Here is a 20,419-nt window from a genome sequence, read left to right on the forward strand (position 1 = left end):
TTGGGAGCACCTAAAATCTGACGGAAGAATGATGATTGCACATTCTCCATGCAGGGACTAAAGGCTCCAATCCACAAAGGTATTCCAGATAGCAACTAAGAAAGGATTTTGGCATTATAAATTTTCAGAGCTCCTGGAATGAACTGGTTACCTCCTAAGAAACAGAACTTTTTAATTTGCGCCAGAGAACATTTTACTAAACTTACAAATCTATTACGATGCATTGGCCATCTAAGGTTGTAGTTAAAGGTAATTCCTAGATACTTGAAAGCCTTAACTTGTTTGATTTCTTCTGTACCAATGCACCATTTAAATAGGTGCCAGCTCTTTGCAAAAACCAGGATTTTTGATTTTTCATAATTAATTACCAGTCGATTACTACACGCATTGCCAATTTCTTAGTAGAAGCCTACTAAAAGATGCCACTAAATCTAGGCATACTACTGTATTTTAATTGCTGGGTGTCTACTCTTGATTTGTATCATTGGCTGCTATTTTAATTGATTGTTTTATGTATTGTTCTTACTATATTCCAGGCCTTTGTATCTTCTTTTGATTGTGAATCATTATTGCTTTTATGCCAATAAAGGTCTGAGCTGAACTGAACTGACAGTCTTTCTTCACAGTGTATGTGTGTGGGGCCAAAGTAGCTTACATCATTGTCCCCTCCCCCTTTGAACTGAACAACAACCCTGTGAGGCAGTTTAGGCTAGAAGCCCGTGACTGGTCCGAAGTCACCCATTCAGCTTCCACAGCAAGAATCTGTATCTGGCAGACCCCACACTGAAGCCCTAAATTGTATGCCTTCCTGAAACTCCACCACAGAATCTCCAGGAATTTCCCACCAACCTGGAAAGGTATCACTAAAGACCTCTGGGTTACAGCCTCCCCACCCTTGCTGTCTTCCCACCCGTCAAGCATGGAAATTTCAGATAACCAAGTTATTGTTTAATACAAAGTCTTAGTTTATTGATAATCCATTGTTGCTCATGGTAAGGCACCTTGAAAGTGATACAAAGTATTGCAAAGCATAACGTTTTAAGGGTTACATCAAAGCATTCCACTATGATATCTCAAACATAACATAAGAGAAGCCATGTTGGACCAGGCCAATGGCCCATCCAGTCCAACACTCTGTGTCACACAGTGGCCAAACAAACCAGGTACCATCGGGAGGTCCACCAGTGGGACCAGAACTCCAGAAGCCCTCCCTCTGCTGCCCTCTAAGCACCGAGAAGACAGAGCATCACTGCCCCAGACATAAGAAGAACTGCAGATTTATACCCTGCCCTTCTCTCTGAATCAGAGACTCCAAGTGCCTTACAATCTCCTTTATCTTCTCCCCCCCACAACAGACACCCTGTGAGGTGGGTGAGGCTGAGAAGGCTCACACAGCAGCTGCCCTTTCAAGGACAACCCCTGCCTGAGCTATGGCTGACCCAAGCCCACTCCAGCAGCTGCAAGCGGAGGAGTGGGGAACCAAACCTGGTTCTCCCAGAGGAGAGAGCCACGGCTGACCCAAGGCCACTCCAGCAGCTGCAAGTGGAGGAGTGGGGAACCCAACCCGGTTCTCCCAGATAAGAGTCCACATGCTTCACCACTTCACCAAACTCTTTCTCTGAACATAAGAACATCAGAGAAGCCATATTAGTTCAGGGCATAACAAAGACATAACAAGAATGTGTGAATTACTACAAAGACATAACAAGAATGTGTGAATTACTACAAACTATGCACCAGCCTATCTTTTGTGGTTACAACTTCCCTGGGTCTCAGGCATTCTTCTTACAGTTGATGGTTACAGTGTGGGACCCTCTCAGGGAGGCACCTGCTATCAAAGCCTAACATTCCTACATTTGCTACTCAAAGGTGGGAAAGGAAAAAGGGAGGTGAGAAGAAAGGAGAGCTACTTAGCTTTGATATGCAATTGCATGGGAAAGCAGTCTACAGGGAAAAGCAAACCCCATTATTTAATACTGAATGTAAAACACATACTTGACGCCCACCCACCCAAGTGAAGGCATTCACTCCCCCCTCCCACCTCAAGGGGAGCTGATCTGTTCCATCTGGAGAACAGTTGTAATTCTGAGTGATCTCCAGCCCTCACCTGGAGATTGGCGATAGTTGTTCCCCAGGAGGAAAGGCCTCTCCCTCAGAGGCCTGTAGTGACACCTTAGGAATTCCTCAACAACTACTAAAGACCTCTGGGTTAATGCCCCCCCCCCCCAGCCTTGCTGTCTTCCCACTCACCCAAGTAAAGGCATTCATTTTGTCCCCCACCTCCAGGGGAGCTGATGGTCTGTAATCTGGAGAGTAGTTCTGAGTGATCTCCAGCACTCACTTGGAGATTGGCAACAGTGGTTCCTGGTGAGGAAATCACTGGTAGCATCAAGGCACCCTGAGGTGCCTTGAACTACAAACATATATGAACATATGAAGCTGCCTTCTACTGAATCAGACCCTTGGTCCATCAAAGTCAGTATTTTCACTCTTACTTGCCTGGATCCTGTTTAGTTGGAGGTGCCGGGGATTGAACCTGGGACCTTCTGCTTACCAAGCAGATGCTCTACCACTAAGCCACCATCCCTCCCCAAACACATCTCCCTCCCCATCCTGGAGAAAATCACTGCTTTAGGAGGGTGGACTGTATGCCATTCTATTTTCCTGAGGCCTCTCCCTTTACTGAGAAAAGTAGCCTGGGTTGCCTAGCAACAGACTCTGGCTAGCACTTCCCAGGGGGCAGGAAACACTCCCAGCAGGGCTAGGTCTTGGGTAAGCTTGGGGGCAGAGGGACGTTTGCTGGCAGCCATGTCAAAGTTAGGCTGCAGGAGTTGAAGGCCTCAAACTTCGGCTTCAGAGCAGCTTTGCTCCTTTTTTGCTGTGAAGTAGAAGGGGCCAAATTTTTGCCACAGATGGTTGCAGGAAATGGTGGAGAAGAAATGGAGATGTGTCTCTGTCTGTGGCAAGTACATTTTGGTGACTGGGGGAGTGTTTGGTAGGCTGTAGTGGGCAGGTGACACTGAGCAGAGTCATCAGGAAAGCCAAAGGTTGCAGAAGATACTGGAGAAGCAGCATAGATGTGTTTCTGTCTGAGGCAAGTTTGTTTTGTCAGTTGGGGGAGCATCTCACAGTCTACAGTGGGCAGGTGACACTGAGAAGAGCCAACAGGAAAGCCAATCTGGTGACGGAGGCTTCATTATCCAATTGCTGATGCAGTGCAGTCTCACCCAGTCTCAATGAAGGAGAGAGTTTTATGGCTATAGATTAGGTAGTCTTTCAGATTATTTAATTATGTCCTCGTCATGATTATTGGTTTTCCTCCTTGTTGTTAGTCTATTTTGGTTTTAAATTATTTGTGATTTGTTTTGTATTTACTGCCTTGTTTTATCTTGAGCTTAAGAACATTGGTCAAAGAAGCTAACAAATAAAAGGAAAAGGAACGCTAATAACTTCGAACTCTTATTGAATTCATGATCCTGTTTCACATACAGCAGTTTTATAGTAATAAAATCTATTTCAATAGCGTCTAATCTTTCCTTTTATTTTCCGAATCGTATATGTCTTTTTTGATCCTTTTAAAATATTTTGGTTTTAATTCTCTTATTTCTGCCTTTAACTTTAATTTTTCAGTTAAACTTCTTCTTTCATCTAGCAATTTCTTAAATACAGTTCCCCCTTATTACCAGTTTTAATGCATCCCATATAACATGCATTGGCATTCTTTCAGTTATATTTTCTTTAAAAATTTTGTATACCTTCTTAGATTTTTCCCCCTGGGTTCTGGTTTAGTTAATAAAGTAGTGTTGAATCTCCATATATAAGTGGTTGGTTTCTGCCCAAGGATATTCAAATCTATCCATACTGGGGCAAGATCAGATAATTTTTTCATGCCACTTACTACTTTAACAATATTTTGCATTTTGGTGTGTGTGTTTATGTACTTGTGTGAATGTGTGTGTATGTGTCCATCTGGATGTTATGGTAACCTCTGGGGACTGACCCCTACGGGGACCTGGAGGATATTCAGGGAGGTGGCTGAATAAAGGCTGTATCTGCCTCCCAGTACTTGCCAGAGTTGACCCTGCTTAGTTTCCGAGATCTGATGAGATCAGGTTTGCCGAGGCTACCAGGTCAGGGCATTTTGTATTAAATTTGATGATGTTAAGATTAAATCTATTATAGAGTGTATATTATGTTGACGTGAATAACATGTAAAGTTCTTCTGTGAATTATCTACTTTCCAAGCATCTATAAGACTGAATTCCTGTAAAATTTTTGCCAGTTTGTTTCCCCCTATTTTCTTCTATATTTTTATTCCCTCTTTTATCAACTGTGGTGGCAAATCTGAGAATTTTCATTGGTTGGATGTGGCCTATGCAGGATTGGCTCGCACTGTCTATGGTGTGCCATTGGCTGATACTGCTCTCCCCAACCCACTGTCAGCCCTGTCAGGTAAGAACCCCATCAGAAGACCACTGACCTTTCAGGGAGACAGTTCTCTGCTGACAGGTTCTCCTGGAGGCTTACTGATCACTACTGCCTCTCCTCAGGGCCTGTTGTAGGAAGTCCAGGACAGTCCATCTCCCCACCCCCCACCCACAAACAACACTGCCGTGAAGCAAATAGTAAACTGTGAGAGGCTTGTTCATGAAACAAAACAGTAGCAGTTTCTTCTCTTCAACTGGCACAAAAGGAATGTTCATTCACAGTGGGGGGGGGGCAGTTTCACAGCAACAGATAAACAGACTACCCTCTTTCCACCAGGTGAGAGCAGGAGATCACTCAGAACTACAACTGCTGTCCAGATAGCAGAGATCTGCTCCCCTTGGGGGCGGGGGGAGTGAATGCCTTCACTTGGGTGGATGGGAAGACAGCAAGGCTGGGGGTGGCACTCACCCAGAGGCCTTTAGTGATCCCTTTCCAGGTTGGTTGGAAATTCCTAAGATATCACTACAGGCTTCTGAGGGAGAGGCCTTTCCTCCTGGGGAACCACTGTTGCCAATCTCCATGTGGAAGCTGACTGGGTGATTTCAGACCAGCCACAGACTTCCAGCCTAACATGCCTCACAGGTTTGTTCAGATCAAAGTGGGGAGAGGAGAATGATGTAAGCTGCTTTGCCCCCCTCACCCCCCACTGTTAAGAAAGACTGTCATTTTCCTATGTAGAGGCTGCAGGAAGGGGAAAGGCAATGGAAACCTGAAGTCACAGGGGAAGATAAGTAAGAGGAGATAGGGTTGCCAATTCCAGGTTTGGAAATTCCTGGAGATTTAAGGGCTGGAGCCTTGAGAAGGTGGAGTTTGAGGAGGGATAGGATCTCAGACAGGTACAATGCCATTTCCTCCTGAGAAACCACTGGAGATCACTCTGTTTTACAACTGCTCTCTATATGGCAGAGATCAGCTCCCCTTGAGGTGTGTGGGGGGGGGGGAGTGAATGTATTCACTTGGGTGGGTGGGAAGACAGCAAGAGTGGTGGACACGCAACCAGAGCCTCCTTCTAGACCCCATTGTATTTTTCTTCACAACGAGCCTTACTCCTAGTCTAAATATAAGCTATATAATCTATATGAGTCCAGTTTAGATCTCCCCCATTAAAAGTTTCCTCTTTTTATATTTGTCTAATTCAGGGGTGTCGAAGTCACTTGTTATGAGGGCCGAATCTGACATAAAGGAGACCTTGATGGGCCAGGCCATGTGTGTACCTGTTTAAGTAGGTAGCAGAGATATAAGCTTTATAAAGGACACAGATAAACACAATTTTTTTTAAAAAAAAAAAAACTTAAAACATCCTTAAAACATTAGCACTTGTTGGTCTTAAAAGTGCTTTCTTTGTATTTCTCCCATAGGATCCAGAGAACTGGGAAAGGAAGCTCTGGCTGTTTCCTTTCCCAGGGGACCAGGAGGGGAAGGAGCCTCAGCCAATAGAAGGAGGAGAATCTTGGCTCAGTAGTTCTGCTGTGTAATTAAGAGAGCCTGCCAAAGCAAGCTATTCCTCCTCCCTTCCTCCCCAAGGGAGGAGCTTCAGCCAATGGATAAAATGGAGGCTTTCCTCTGTAGCTCCTGTGCAATTGAGGAAGCCTGACAAAGCAAGCTGTTATGCAGAAGGAATAGAGGGAAAAGGGAGGGAGAGGGAGAAGGAAGAGAGGGAGAAGGAAGCAGATGCCAGCTAGTTGCTCGGGGCTCTGGTAGGAGCCCTCCACGGGCCTGATTCAGCCCCTTGGCTGCATGTTTGACACCCCTGGTCTAATTTTTTTGCTTATGTTTCTTAGGAACTTAATTTGTTTCTTATTTTGTGCATAAATAGAGACAAATGTAAATATCTTGTCTGTGTATTGCCCTTTTAGAAAGATGTAACAGCCTTGTGAGTCTCTAATTAGTTTTACTTTTGGGATGGAAACACTGTTGAGAAAATAACTGCTACTTCTCTTTGACTTACTATTTCTTGGTGCTGTGTAGTGCTGCCCACAGTATCCATGTTTCAATAATCTTCTTTACTACAATGTGTCTCCTGAAGTATTATAACATCTGGATGCAATTTTTTAATGTTATTTGCTACTCACTTTTGTTTAATAGGATTACACATTCCTTTAATGTTAAATGTATAAATGTTAACATCTCCCTTTGTAGCCATATTCACCTACCATATTTATATCTCTATGTCTACTCTGTATTTCTCTCCATCTGTGCAGGTGCCATATCCAGAATTTCACCCAATTCTGAAGTGAGACAGCCAAAGTTAATTTCAACTATGCCATGCTGTGGCATCTTTAGAGGATTCATTCTCTCCCTACTTTTCCTCCCTACTTTTCCAGGGACAGCTCGCCCACTAGCTGAACTGGGCTCCCCTGGCCTCCGGTGCCCAAGGCAACAGGCAAGTCTGCTCCCTCCCACCGCGGCCGCCAGCCTCCTCCTGCCCGCTGCCGCACTCCGCTTGCCCCCTGCCACGGCTGTCGCTAGCCTCCTGCCTGCCGCCATGCTCCGCTCAGCCCCCTCCAGCCCACTGCTGTGCTCCTCTTGCCGCTGCTGCGCTCCGCTCGTTTGTCCCCCCTCCCCCCGCTCACTACGACTACAGTCCTATTGGCTTATCACAGCCCACGCCTGCACGTTCGGATAAACGTGCAGGTGCGGACGGCAAGCATGGGGGGCAAGCGAGCGAAGCATGGCAGCAGGGGGTGAGCAGAGTGAGGCCGTGGCAGGCCAGAGGAGGCTGGTGATGGCCATGGTGGCAGCGAGGGGGAGAGTGGAGTGCAGCAGCAGGGGGCAAAAGGAGGCTGGTGGCGGCCACGGCAGGGGGGAGTGCAGCGGCCCCAGTAGGGGGCGAGCAGAGTGCACCTGGGAGGCGCCGGTGGGGGGCACCTACCTAGGGCACTATTTGCTCTCAAGCCGGCACTGCCCACACCCACACCTTAACCCCTCTCTTAGTTAAGTAGTTAACAGCATTTTTAACAATATCCTTCAGCAAAACTAATATTTTAATTTAAGTCCTTTCATTTTATATCTACAGAAGTCTTCATCATGCCACTGTGCCCACATAGGAGAAATTAATTTTAAAAGTACGATGGGAGTAAGGTTTTATTATGACAATTATAATTCAAGAAGCATTTTAAGATAGATGCTGAGCTGATATAACTTAGTACATCTGGAGATTTCAGGGGTGTGAGTGGCATATTCAAATGAGTAGTGCTAATGAGCTCTGGCACCTCTTTTTCTATGAAATGACACCTGAATGTCATTACTCTCACTTGGGAGTTCCAACTGTACGTCTTTCAACATCCTCAGTTCCTGTTTTAATGGAATAGCAACATAAGTTTTACTTTATCTTTGTGTAGTTAATTTTAAAAGGAATCCCTAGTGATGTTTTATCTTGGCTTCCTGTAATTTTTTTATAATCGGACATAAAGCATGTCTTCTCCTAAGTGTTTCAGAGCTTAGGTCTTGCATAAACATCACTTTGTGTTCCTTATAACTTTAGGATGGACTTGCTAAAGGTATTTTACTGCATATTGTGTGAAACATACAACATTGTGTCTATGCATTGAAGAATCTGTTGCTCTTGAAGTTACAATTATATTACCTTTTTCAAGGTCTGTTGTGTTAGTGGGGTGTCTGGGATCATGGAGTTAAACCAATCTCACCACATTGTCTCCCTCCACATTCTCCTCCACCCCACAAAAGCAAATGCTTGTTCAGCGACCTCTATCCTCCAGGTCTGCTATTTTTAATCTCATAGTTCTGTTTCAGCATTCCAATTTTATAATTTTTTCATGATGCAGTTTGCTCAGGTCATAAGCTTCTTCAGTAGCCTCTGTTACATTTTTTACATTGTCAGCCAGTTCCTTTAATTGGTTGTTTATTGGTTTTAACAATTCCCCCCCCCATTAGTTCAAATCCCATTTAAATTGCAGTAATTGGCTTCCCATACCTTTTAAGATACTTACAGTCTCATTCTCCATGTTTTCTTTCTGTTTGAGTCTGGCAGCCATGATATCAGCTTGGCTTTTCTGTAGAGGATTTGTTTGGCTCCATTCCATTATTTCATTAATTACCTGAAGGAGGGTCAAGTTAATCACTTTAGGACATCTAGTGTCTATTATAGACAAGTTTTCCTTTTCCTGGAGATTGTATTTTATTGGCTTTCCAGGGATCTAGGTGTAGAGCCCTCAAATCAGGATAATTATCTGGCTAAATAATGTCCCCAGGCCCAGAGCCACAGGGGGGGCACAGCCCCTCCACCCAACCCCCCCCTCGGACCTTTATGGTCCCTCCTTTTCCCAGCCTCTGCTCTCTCCACTGCCACTTTTTCTCCCCATGGCTCTGGTGGCCCCCTCGGCGCAGTGCCTCCCCCTCCCTCCCAACCAGCCACCCACTCACCCACCAGGTGAAAGAGTAAAGAATGGACTCCTGGGGCTCTTGCAAGGCACCCGCCGCCCCCACTGGCTGCCCCAGCACTGAATTTGCTGATCACACCGGAAAGCCGGTGTAGATACCGCTGGCTTTGGAGTGGCTTTTCTGATGGTCGAAGACAGTAATAGAGAGAGGAATATGAATCTCCCTCGAAAGAGAGTACCAACGTTTTGGCGCTTTGACTGAAAATGCCTTTCCTATCTATCTATCTATCTATCTATCTATCTATCTATCTATCTATCTATCTATCATCTATCATCTATCATCTATCTATCTATTTTATTCATTCATTCATTCAATTTTTAGTTCACCCTTCCCATAGAACAGGCTCAGAGCGGGTTACATCATATAAACAGTCAACAGTAAAAACAGTAAAAGACCAATTTAAATGTATACAATCTAAAATTACAAAGACTAAGGTGGCAGATTCTGCCTCACAGATACGACCTATTGTCCAGGTCCAACAGATCTTGTAGTGCTAGGATGGAATGAGGGGGGGAGGCCGGTAACAAGTGACGCCCACTGCCTCAGCTGAAAGCCTGGCGAAAGAGCTCTGTTTTGCAGGCCCTGCAGAATTGAAGCAGATCCCGCAGGTCCTGGATCTCCAGGGGGAGCTCATTCCACCAGGCAGGGGCCAGGGCTGAAAAGGCCCTTGTCGAAGCCAGATGGATGTCTCTGGGGCCAGGTATTACCAAACGTTGTTGGTTTGCTGATCGTAAGGACCTACGGGGCTCATACAGGGAGAGGTGGTCCCGAAGGTATGCTGGCCCCTGGCCATAAAGGGCTTTAATGGTAAGCACCAATACCTTGAACCAGATCCGGTACTCAATGGCTAGCCAGTACAGTTAACATAGCACAGTATGGATTCATGCCCGTACAGGCGACGAAGTCAACATCCATGCAGCAGCGTTCTGCACCAGCTGGAGTTTCCGGAGAAAGGTCAAGGGCAGCCCCATGTAGAGAGAGTTACAATAATCTAGCCTGGAAGTGTCCATTGCATGGGTTACTGTGGCCAGGTCGTGGGGGTGAGATATGGGACCAACTGTCGACCAGCCTCAGATGGAAAAAGGCCGATCTGGCAGTGGTGGTAACCTGGGCCTCCATAGTTAGAGAGGCATTCAGAAATACCCCCAAGCTCATTACCCTTGATGTGGGCATCAGTGGAGCCCCATCAAAGGATGGGAGCCTGATCTCTGATCTCAGCCCCCTGAAACCTAGACACAGCACCTCTGTCTTCGATGGATTCAGTTTCAACTGGCTCTGTTGCAGCCAACCAGCCATGGCTTGCAATGCCCTACCCAATTCCTCTGGGGCCGAATCCGGGTGGCCATCCATCAGCAGATAGAGCTGGGTGTCATCTGCATATTGATGACACCCCAGCCCATGCCTCCGGATGATCTGGGCAAGGGGGCGCATGTAGATGTTGAATAACATTGGGGAGAGAATTGCTCCCTGCGGCAAACCACATTGTAATGGGTGCCGCTGGGATAGCTCACCCCCAAGAGCCACCCTCTGTCCCCAACCTTAGAGAAAGGAGACCAGCCATTGTAGGGCCAGCTCCCGTATCCCTGCATTGGCGAGGCAGTGGGCCAATACTTCATGGTCGACCATATCAAATGCTGCTGACAGATCAAGAAGGATCAATCCAGATGCCTCCGGAGATCATCCACCAAGGCAACCAACACCATCTCCGTCCCACGGGCAGGGCGGAAGCCGGACTGGAAGGGATTCAGGACAATAGCATCCTCCAAGAAAGCCTGAAGCTGTGTTGCCACTGCCCTCTCCACTACCTTGCCCAGGAACAGCAAGTTCGAAACTGGGCAGTAGTTTGCTAGGACCATAGGGTCCAGAGATGGTTTCTTCAGGAGAGGACGGACCACTGCCTCCTTCAAGGCCCCTGGGAATGCCCCTATTGAGAGGGGTTCTCACCCATCTAGCCTCTGATGTCAGGGCCTCCAAAGATGACTGGAGTGGTAAAACTCTATGAGGACTCCTGGGAAGACGACTGGGGTCCCCTGGCAGCAACCAGGTGAAACCTGACAATCCTAGTCCAGTAGCACCTTTAAGACCAATGAAGTTTAATTCTGAGTATAAGCTTTTGTGTGCAGGCACACTTCTTCAGATACATTGAAACAGACTTCCTCAAGCCTTACATATAGGTCTTCATAAGGCTGATGGGAGTTCCATTCTGTGTAGCTTAACATGGTGCCTTCTATGTATATAGATTCGTTGTTGAGGATAATGTTTTCAAAATAGCCCTTCTGGGGCATTTTGTTGCAATCTTTGTATTATGACATATAGCTTTCTCTCCCCCCCCCCCACTACCAGAATTACAACTGTGATTTCTGTATGGAATGTGCCTATTTTAAGTGTTATGAGTATTATTTAGGGGTGACAGTTGCTAAGTTTAAATTATTGTGATAATGATCTGAAGGGGGACCCCTGAATAATTAATGAATACCCCTACAATAATGACTAAAAGCATGCTTATGCCTTCAAAAAGAGAATGTCGGATGCAATGTTAGAAGCACACGGCCTCAAGTGGGTGTGGATTCAAGGTTGTAAAGTAGATAACAAAGAGGCCTCAGAGAAGCTTCTTGCTAAAGCTGATAACACATGGAGACAGAAGGTAGGAGAGCAAGGGGGTGGGGAATGTTGAGTTAAATAAGCCTGGGGGCCTGCCTGCTTGTTTTGGGGTGTGAATAAAAACGGTCTGAAGGAGAATAACTTGAACTTAGTCAGTTTGGAGGCTTATGGCCGGCTAAGTTCTGCTTTGGTGCCAAAGTAAACTCGTTTTCAACACAGTAAGAGTGCAGACCTTGTTATTTCTCTGCTTCAGATCTTTGGCACCAGTGGATGCTGTGCTGCAGTGCAGATATTATCATGCGCATATGCACTGATGCTTTGGGGTAAATGTCTTCTAAGTAAGATGTTTGAAGGAGGGGCGTTTGAAGGAGAAGGAGGGGCGTCAGAAAGGTTCAGGAGCTCCTGCTGAATTCAAGGCCTGCTAATGCTACCAAAAACTGCACACCTAGCGTTCTTCATAAAAAAAAAAGCTTCTCTCCTTTTCCTCTCCCTTAGGAGGGACTGCTGTTTTAAAATTGGTGCTTGTTGTGTCTGATGCATCTATCCCTATGGATGCCAACTCTGGACTGGGAAATACCTGGAGTCTGAGAAGGGTGGGTTTTGGAGAGGGGAAGGGAACTTCAGCTTGAGCCAGTTTGATGTAGTGGTTTATACGGACTCTTATCAGGGAGAACCAGGTTTGATTCCCTACTCCTCCATGTGTACTTGCTGATATGACCTTGGATCAGCCACAAATTCTCTCAGAGCTATTCTCTCAAGATCAGTTATGCGAGAGCTCTCTCAGCTCCACCTACCTCACAGGGTGTCTGTTGTGGGGAGGGAAAGGAGATTGTAAGCCACTCTGAGACACCTTTGGGTAGTAAAGAGTGGGGTATAAATCCAAACTCTTCTCTTCTCTCTCTTCCTCTTCATTGGGGTATAATGCCATAGAGTCCACCTTCCAAAGCAACCATTTTCTCCAGGTGCATTGATCTCTGTTGCCTGGAGATCAATTGTAATCTAAAGGTTTAGTAAACAGACTTAGAAGGATGGCACTTTGCCCTGCAGCATTCTGTGTAAGCCCTTCCAGCTGAGGAACGTAGTTTCTTTTTTAACAATTGTAGGCTGTGCCATTTCTAGTGCTGGTTCACACTTCTCCTGGTGCTACCACAGAAGAGTGGTGACATATTTGTTTTTCATGCTGCACCCAGATTTCTCAACAGGATCTCTCTCCCCGTGAAAATGTACTTTTGTGGTTTTTACAAGTCATATCTGGTGTTCTGAAACGGAGGGGGAAAATATCCAGCCATCTGTGGTAGCTTTGCTCTGATTTTGATACTACAGTGGAAAGGTTACTGGATAATGCAAAATAAATAAAAGGAAAGAAAAAAGAACACCCAGGGTGATTAGAGACTGACAGTTTGGGCTGACTCAGACGCCTCTGAAATCGACCCCAAAAAATCCTTCCACACACAAACATCTGCCGCCCGTCCTTGTCCTGTACTCACCCCGTCCTCCAGCCTCCGCAGTGCAACTCAAAAAGCTACCATTTCTGAAGTGGTAGCAAATTTTTGAGCTGCATGGCAGTTGCCTCCTTGGTGTATGGAAGTGGAAGGGCGCAAGTGAGACCACCAAGCTGCCCCAAGTTGCATCAGGCTTTTAAAAATAAAAACTGTTCAGTGTGCATGAGCACATGTGCACACATGTGCATGACTTCTGAAAATGTATGGGGAAGCTGAGTGACAGGATGGTGCGCAACAGCTGTCTGAACACCCCATGTCACTCCATGGATGGGATGGGGACAGCTTGTGGGGGAGCATGTGGAGGCTTCAGGACGGCCCTTTTTGAGCCGTCCTGATTTGGGATGCCTGCCGTCCACCCCAAAATGCGTATCTGTTATCGGCCCCAGTGTCTTTCATTATGGAAGAGCAGATGTTGGGGCCAGAGCAATCAAATAGCTGCAGCAAACCTCCTGGTGAATTTCTTACAGACTGACTTTCATATCTGGGTCCTCTTTTTTCAGCAATGAAGTTGTAAGGACTGACTTAAAGAAACTTCCAGCACTTCCAACACAGGCACTTAAGGAGCACCCATCTCTCGCTTACTGGTAACTTTTCTATATGTTTAGAAGCTTTTATTCTCTCGTTTGTGCTGAGAACATTCAGAAGTTCAGGACAATATATACAAATTTATCAGCTATGTGTAGTTACAACTTCTCTCAAAGAACTTTGGGTATTTAAGTTTGATAAGCATGCTAGGATTTCTCTGTTTAAGACCCCTGCATCCTTAAAGTACTGCATTTCCCATGGTTCCCTGGGGAAAGGGAATAACTGTTTAATACCTTTGTTAGAGATAATGGGAGATATGGAAGTCAAAGCTGTGAATTTGTTTCTGTGTAATCTTGGAGCTCTGACTTGAATGGCCCAGGCTAATTTGATCTCATTATATCTCAGAAACTAAGCAGAGTCAACCCTGGTGAGTACTTGGATGAAAGACCATCAAGGAAGCCCAGGGTCAGGCAATGGCAAATCATCTCCAAACATCTCTTGCCTTAAAAATCCTCTGGGATCACTGTAAGCTGCTGCTTGATAGCACTGAGCGGAAAACTCAGCCATTCCACTCCTCTCTATTAAATGGAGATGTTAATGCCAGCCTCACTCATGCAGAGTTAGTCCCAATGGAATCAGCAATGGTAAATTGAAAATAGAGAGAAGCTGATCATATTGGGTGGGCAAGGAAGAAAGACCAGTCAAAACAGAGACTTGTTGATAACGCTCTTGCATTTGCTGCAATCATCTGGAGCTGAGATATGCCACCGCTGATCAATAGCTGATAGCCATTGATAGACCTGTCTCCTCCACAAATGTCACTGCTTCTTTTTTAAAAAGCCCTCTCTTTAGCACTCCTCACCACCAGTTGTAGAAGTGAATTTCTCAGATTAATAATATGTTGCATGAAGATGTGTGTGCTCTTGTATGGCTAGAACTGACTGTAAATCAGCTTCATAGTAAATTAGTATATATGTAGCACGTTATGAATATTCTACACACTTCCTCATGTCATTAAAGTAGGTCAATATTATTATCTCACTGTTACCAGCAGGGGGCTATGCCGGGCGGGGGGGGGGGAGCTTGTTTCAAAGAAAAGGATGATGTGAGATTTGAGCCAGGATTCTACTGGGTTCACGACCCCCACTTTTTACTGTTACAACACCTCTGTGCAGTAAGCTGTGAATAATTGGCCCAGCATCACCCTAGGACAGGGTTTCCCAAACTTTTCTTTCCTGTGGCCCGGTTATTTTTACACTTCTCCTTCGTGGCCCACTAAAATTTGGGGTGGAGCCAAGACACTTTGGGGGTGGAGCTGGAAGACAGGAATTATGTCATTTCCTGTGGTGTCAAGGACCAAGTGATGTCACTTCCAGGGCACACTGAACCAAAACTCCACCTTTTCCTGTGATGTCACTTACAGGGCACTCCCCCAAACCTGCCTCTTCTTCGGAAGTAAATTCATTTTCAGAAAAATGTCTCTGAAACTCATGCTGAGCCAAAATGGGGGTGGAAAATGGGCAGTCTTCTCTTTTCACCCCCACACCTGCATGCACCTATCTGTTTGTATAGTCTTCTCCAGCTTGCAAGCAGTCCTAATGCCCATGTTCAATTTCCTGCACCACCTACACATCCCTTCCTCAACAGCACTGGCCAGTGTATGCAGTTGGGAGTGTTGTTGCCATTACCATCAGGAATGCCAGCACTGTGTACCACCCACACTGGGCCCTGGCAGTTGCTCTACCTCAAAATATGCTAACACATTTAGTAGGCCCTTCCTTCAGCTGCTACTACTGGAACCCTGTCTCAAGCTACAACCAAGCTTGCTTGGTTTCAAGAAAATCCTTCAACAACTATTTTTCATACTTTTCTTTGGTTGAAACACTGGGAAATTGCTGTGAAAGGCAGCAGAGAATTGTACTGCAATTAATGAATTAATTTCAAGTTATATGAAGTTCATACTAGCTTTTCTGCAGTTATCCCAAAAAGGATATTTATGAAGGACATGCAGCTTTTTACTGGCTGTGTTTCCCATGCCTTTAAAAGCAACCTGTTGTGCAGATACTTAGCCAGTGAACTACTTTCATCCTTTTTAATATCTACAGGAGGAGTTTAATTTTGGTGTCAGGCAGCTGTTAAAAGCAGGACCAGTAAAATGGTGCCAAGTTCATAGTACCATCTCTTCCAATGCTGTTGATATATAGCGCAGTAATCTCCAATAATCTCTTTCTGCCCCACACCTCTTACTCACTCTCACAGAAATCTCATAGAAGGCCACCTGGCTACAACTGGGGGTGCTAACTTTTCATTGGCAGAGCTCCTATGTCTGCAATAACACTATGATGAACAGAAAAGTTTCATCCAGCAAAAATGGAAGGAAAGAAAGAGAAAGGGAAAGAATGAAATGGAAGGAAAGGAAAAGAAAGACATGGAAAGAAAGAACATAAACATAAGAGGAGCCATGTTGGATCAGGCCAGTGGACTATCCAGTACAAAATTCCCTCATACAATGCCCAAAAAGCACCAGAATGTCCTCTAGTGGGGCCAGGGCACAAGAAGCCCTCCCACTGTTGCTTCCCCCCCCCCATACCAGCACCAAGAATACAGACAGAGCATCACTTGCAGGGAAAGAAAGAAAGAAGGGGGCGGCCAAAGAAAAAAAAGCCTTCCTCACCATCAGATGACCCCAGCCAGCAAAAATTCTGCCCAGGGGTCATTTGGTAAAAAAAAAAAAAAAACAGCTACTGGAATGCCCACTCCCCGCCCCTCCCAGCTGAAAAAACACACACACACACCCTTCTTTGCCACTCAGGCCTCCTGGGGAAATCTCCCCAAAAGAACATACTGCAAGGCACATGAAAGCTCATACCTTGAAGAACACTTCATGGGTCTAAAGTGCCAATGGATGCCAGCTTTTCTTTCAAACACTGGGAGCGGGGGAGAAGGAAGGAGAGGGCAGCCCAGCTCCTCTCTGCACAACACAGAGAAGGGGCAGGGCTAGCTTTGCTGGGGGCAGGGCTAGCTTTGGCTTTTCTTATGACCCGGTAGTGAGGCTTCCGTGGTCCAGTACCGGGTCACGACCCTGCAAATGGGAAACACTGCTCTAGGAGCTTCATGGCTGAGAGGATTCAGACCTGGGCTTCCCTGATTTGAGTCTAGTTCTCTGTCTGTTACCCAATTCTGGCTACCTTATTAGTCCAATTACAAATAACTGGAGGTGCTTTATACCCTTGCCCCATGCTGTTTCCAACATGATATAGATGAGGAGAACATCCTTCCCTCAGTTCCTCTCTGCCAACACCAGAGTGAGGTACAGTTATCAGATGGTGTTAAGAGCTCACAGTGGGGCAGGAGGGAGGGTTGTGTGACTGCACAGGTGACTCACTCAATGAACAACAGTTGCAGGTAACTGCACCTTGATCTCATCATGGTACATGTACAGTCCCACAACGGAGATTAGTGAGCTGACTTAACAGTCTCAGGAAGGTGTGTGTGAGCTCAATTGAACATAGATTGTAGAACCACTGTTCCAACCACTGTGTGTGCTGGCACACAAATTCCCATCCATCAGCACTGAGCAACAAAATCCCCAGTTGAGCACAGGGCAACAAAACTCTCCCCCACCTCTGTCCCTGGGGTTGCCACCACACTGCAGACCACAAACCACCCCTGCTCAGCTCCCTCAATCATGGGAGAGCAGGTCCATAGCCACAGGGGAGGGGTCTGTGGGGCCCCCCAACCAGCAGCCTTCCCTTCCCAGTCCCCGCTGCCTGTTCCTCCCTCCTTGCCATCCAAATCACACAGGGAGGCCTGTGGCCACTCATGCCACCTGTCACACATGATTTGGATCGCCAGCAGGGGCAGTCCTCAAGCCTCACCACCGCTGAGGTATGAGGGCTGCCCCAGCCCCAATCCAAATTGCGTGGGAGAGGTGGCAGAAGCAGCTGCAGCCTCCCCATGCAATTTAAATGGTCACCAGGGTCTTTAAATGGCACAGGGAGGCTGGTCGGCTGGTTCTGTCACCTCTCCTGCATGATTTGAATCCCCAGCAGGGGAAGCCCTCAAGTCTCAGCAGTGGCTTGAAGGCCTTCCCTGCTAGTGATTCGAATTGCACTGGACAGCCAGCAGAAGCGGCTGAAACCTCCCTGCGTGATTTAAAGACCTTGGCAGGGCTGGCCCCAGACTGTCTGGCACCCCAGGCAAGGCTAACTTCTGCCCCCCCCGCCCCCCGCACTGATAATGTCACCAAGTCACATGGGAGGGGGGCCCAATTTTGGGCCCCGAGAAGGCAGGCGCCCCAGGCAATTGCCTAGTTTGCCCAGTGGCAGGGCCAGCCCTGGACCTTGGTGACCAGCGGGTTGGCAGGGTCTTTAAATGGCGTGGGGCGGCCAGCCGGCTGCTTCTGCCGGCTCTCCTGAGTGATTTGACAGAGGGCCGCAGTAGGGAGGGAAAGTGGGGGGGCATAGATTTTTTTAGGTGAGAGGAGGCTTTTTAAAAATTCAGATCTCACCTGAATTTTTTAAAAGCCCGCCCACCTAAAAAATCCTAGCTACCGCTCTGTGGGAGAGACACAAAGCCAAGCCTCCCCTCCCCCCACCAGCTGAAGTCCCCTCCCCCTCCCTCAGGGAAGAAGGGGGGGAAACAGCAGCCTGCAGGTGAGAGAGGACAGTGTCAGAGACTGTGAGAGGGAGTGGCTTCTGCTCTCCAAGGTCCAAAGCAGGCTCAGGGAGGCTGAAGAAGATGATATTGGATTTATATCCCGCCCTCCACTCCAAAGAGTCTCAGAGGGGCTCACAATCTCCTTTCCCTTCCTCCCCCACAACAGACACCCTGTGAGGTGGGTGGGGCTGGAGAGGGCTCTCACAGCAGCTGCCCTTTCAAGGACAACCTCTGCCAGAGCTATGGCTGACCCAAGGCCATTCCAGCAGGTGCAAGTGGAGGAGTGGGGAATCAAACCCGGTTCTCCCAGATAAGAGTCCGCACACTTAACCACTACACCAAACCGGCTCTGCAAAGAGCTCAGCCTCCCCCTCGGTGGAAAGCTGCCCAGAGTTTCCGGGGCTCTCGCTGCCAGATCACTGATCCTGGCCCCAAAAGCACCTAGTCTCACTCTTTCTGTCTGTGGGAAGCTCCATCAAGGCTTTTGGCATGGCCAGAGTGAGGGATGGCCAGGAGTACTTGGGGGGGGGGGGAGATTTAAGTGGAAGGTCTTAATTAGGTGTGGCCTAATATGCAAATGAGTTTCTGCTGGGATTTTTCTACAAAAGAACCTCCTGCCAATTACTCAAAACAGTATGCATAACCTAAGTAATATTAAAATGTATTTATTGTCAAAGGGTTAAAAACATTTATGGGCCCAACTGTAGCCTCATTACAGAATAAAAATACAATATATATATATATGTGTGTGTGTGTGTGTGTGTGTGTGTGTGTGTGTGTGGAAACTATTGCAACCTGATCCGTTTCAGCCCATAGGCCTTCCTCAGCCATCAAGCATATTTGCCATGCAAGCTGCCATAAAATGTACCTTGTGCCATATAATATACCTTCTGATTTTGGTCCAGAGAATACAGTTGCAAACAACTGATCAGAGCCCATGGTGTGCAGTGCTATAAGGCAGCTGTCAGAATGTGCATTTTATGTGCTTTGTTTTGATAGGACTAATTAATTCATCATTTATTTTATTTCTTCAATTTATATCCTGTCCTCCCTGTAAGTCGGATCAGGGCAGCTTACAAGGTCACATATGTCTCAGGAGAAAACAATACAATTCAGACAGTTAAATTTTAAAATTTAAAAGTTTCAATAATTAAATTTTTCCAGTTGTCATATAACAAGAACCAAAATAAAAGTGATCTCGATGGTGATGTTCAGATGGAAGCCCTCTGAGCAGTGCCAGCAGGGAAGGTTGAAGATGGACTTTGGATGCCTGCTGCCTCAACTAATAGACCAGTGGAACAGCTCCATTTTACAGGCCTTGTAAAATTGCAACAGGTACCACAGGGCCCTGACCTCAAGTAGGAACTTGTTCCACCAGGCTGGGGCCAAGGCTGAAAAGGCCCCAGCCCTAGTTGAGACTAGCCAGATGTCCTTCAGGCCAGGGATAACCAAAAGACGTTTGTCAGTTGAACGCAAGGCTCTGTGGGGCACACACAGGGAGAGACAGTCCCTGAGATATGCAGGTCCCTGACCACATAGTGGGTCAAAAGATCATAATTGACCGTGTCAAATGCTGCCGTGGGATCGAGAAGCAACAGCAGTACTGATCCGCCTCGAGCCACGTGTCTCCGGAGGTCCTCTGTGAGGGTGACCAGCATGGTCTCCATCCCATGTCTTGGGCAAAAGCCCAATTGGAATGGATCCAGGATAGCAGCATCATTCAAGAAGTCCTGGAGTTGATGGTTAAAATTTAATATTGTCTTATTATTACCTTCAGGCATACAAAGCGACACTACTCAGCCATATGCATTTGACTATGGCACAAGGCTAGGCTCTAGAAGACCTCAGAGACGTTCTCACGCCTTGTGTCAATTGATCTCTGTCATAAGTAAGTTTCTAAAAAATATATGTAAATATACAGTTTAAAATTTGTCACAGGATGCAACTTGTTAATTAAAACAGAACTCCTTTTTTGACCGTACATCAAATTCTAAATTTCTTTACCTTAGTATCATGAGCCTTTACGTACAGATATGCTTGACCACTGAGGAAGGCCTGTTTCAGCCAAAACATGTCAAGTCACAGTAGTTTCCACGAGGATATTGTATTTTTATTATGTAATGAGGCTACAGTTGGGCCCATAAATGTTTTTAACTCTTTGACAATAAATACATGTATTTTTACTACTTAGGTTATATATATTGTTTCTAGTAATTAGCTCTATACTTGGTTTGTAACTAACC

The 20,419-nt window shown here is 46.4% G+C and overlaps 1 protein-coding gene across 3 annotated transcripts in view; it reads left to right on the forward strand.

Annotated features, from left to right (window-relative positions):
• Nucleotides 1-20,419, forward strand: part of FRMD4A (FERM domain containing 4A) — a 449,437-nt gene that overhangs the window by 286,805 nt on the left and 142,213 nt on the right. For all 3 annotated transcript variants that reach the window (XM_060258276.1, XM_060258274.1, XM_060258275.1), the window contains exon 8: nucleotides 13,493-13,576. In XM_060258276.1, the coding sequence (XP_060114259.1) occupies nucleotides 13,493-13,576 (84 nt within the window). The remainder of the gene's footprint in view (nucleotides 1-13,492; nucleotides 13,577-20,419) is intronic.

This window comes from Heteronotia binoei, chromosome 17, assembly GCF_032191835.1.
Source record: "Heteronotia binoei isolate CCM8104 ecotype False Entrance Well chromosome 17, APGP_CSIRO_Hbin_v1, whole genome shotgun sequence".
NCBI classification, from domain to species: domain Eukaryota; kingdom Metazoa; phylum Chordata; class Lepidosauria; order Squamata; family Gekkonidae; genus Heteronotia; species Heteronotia binoei.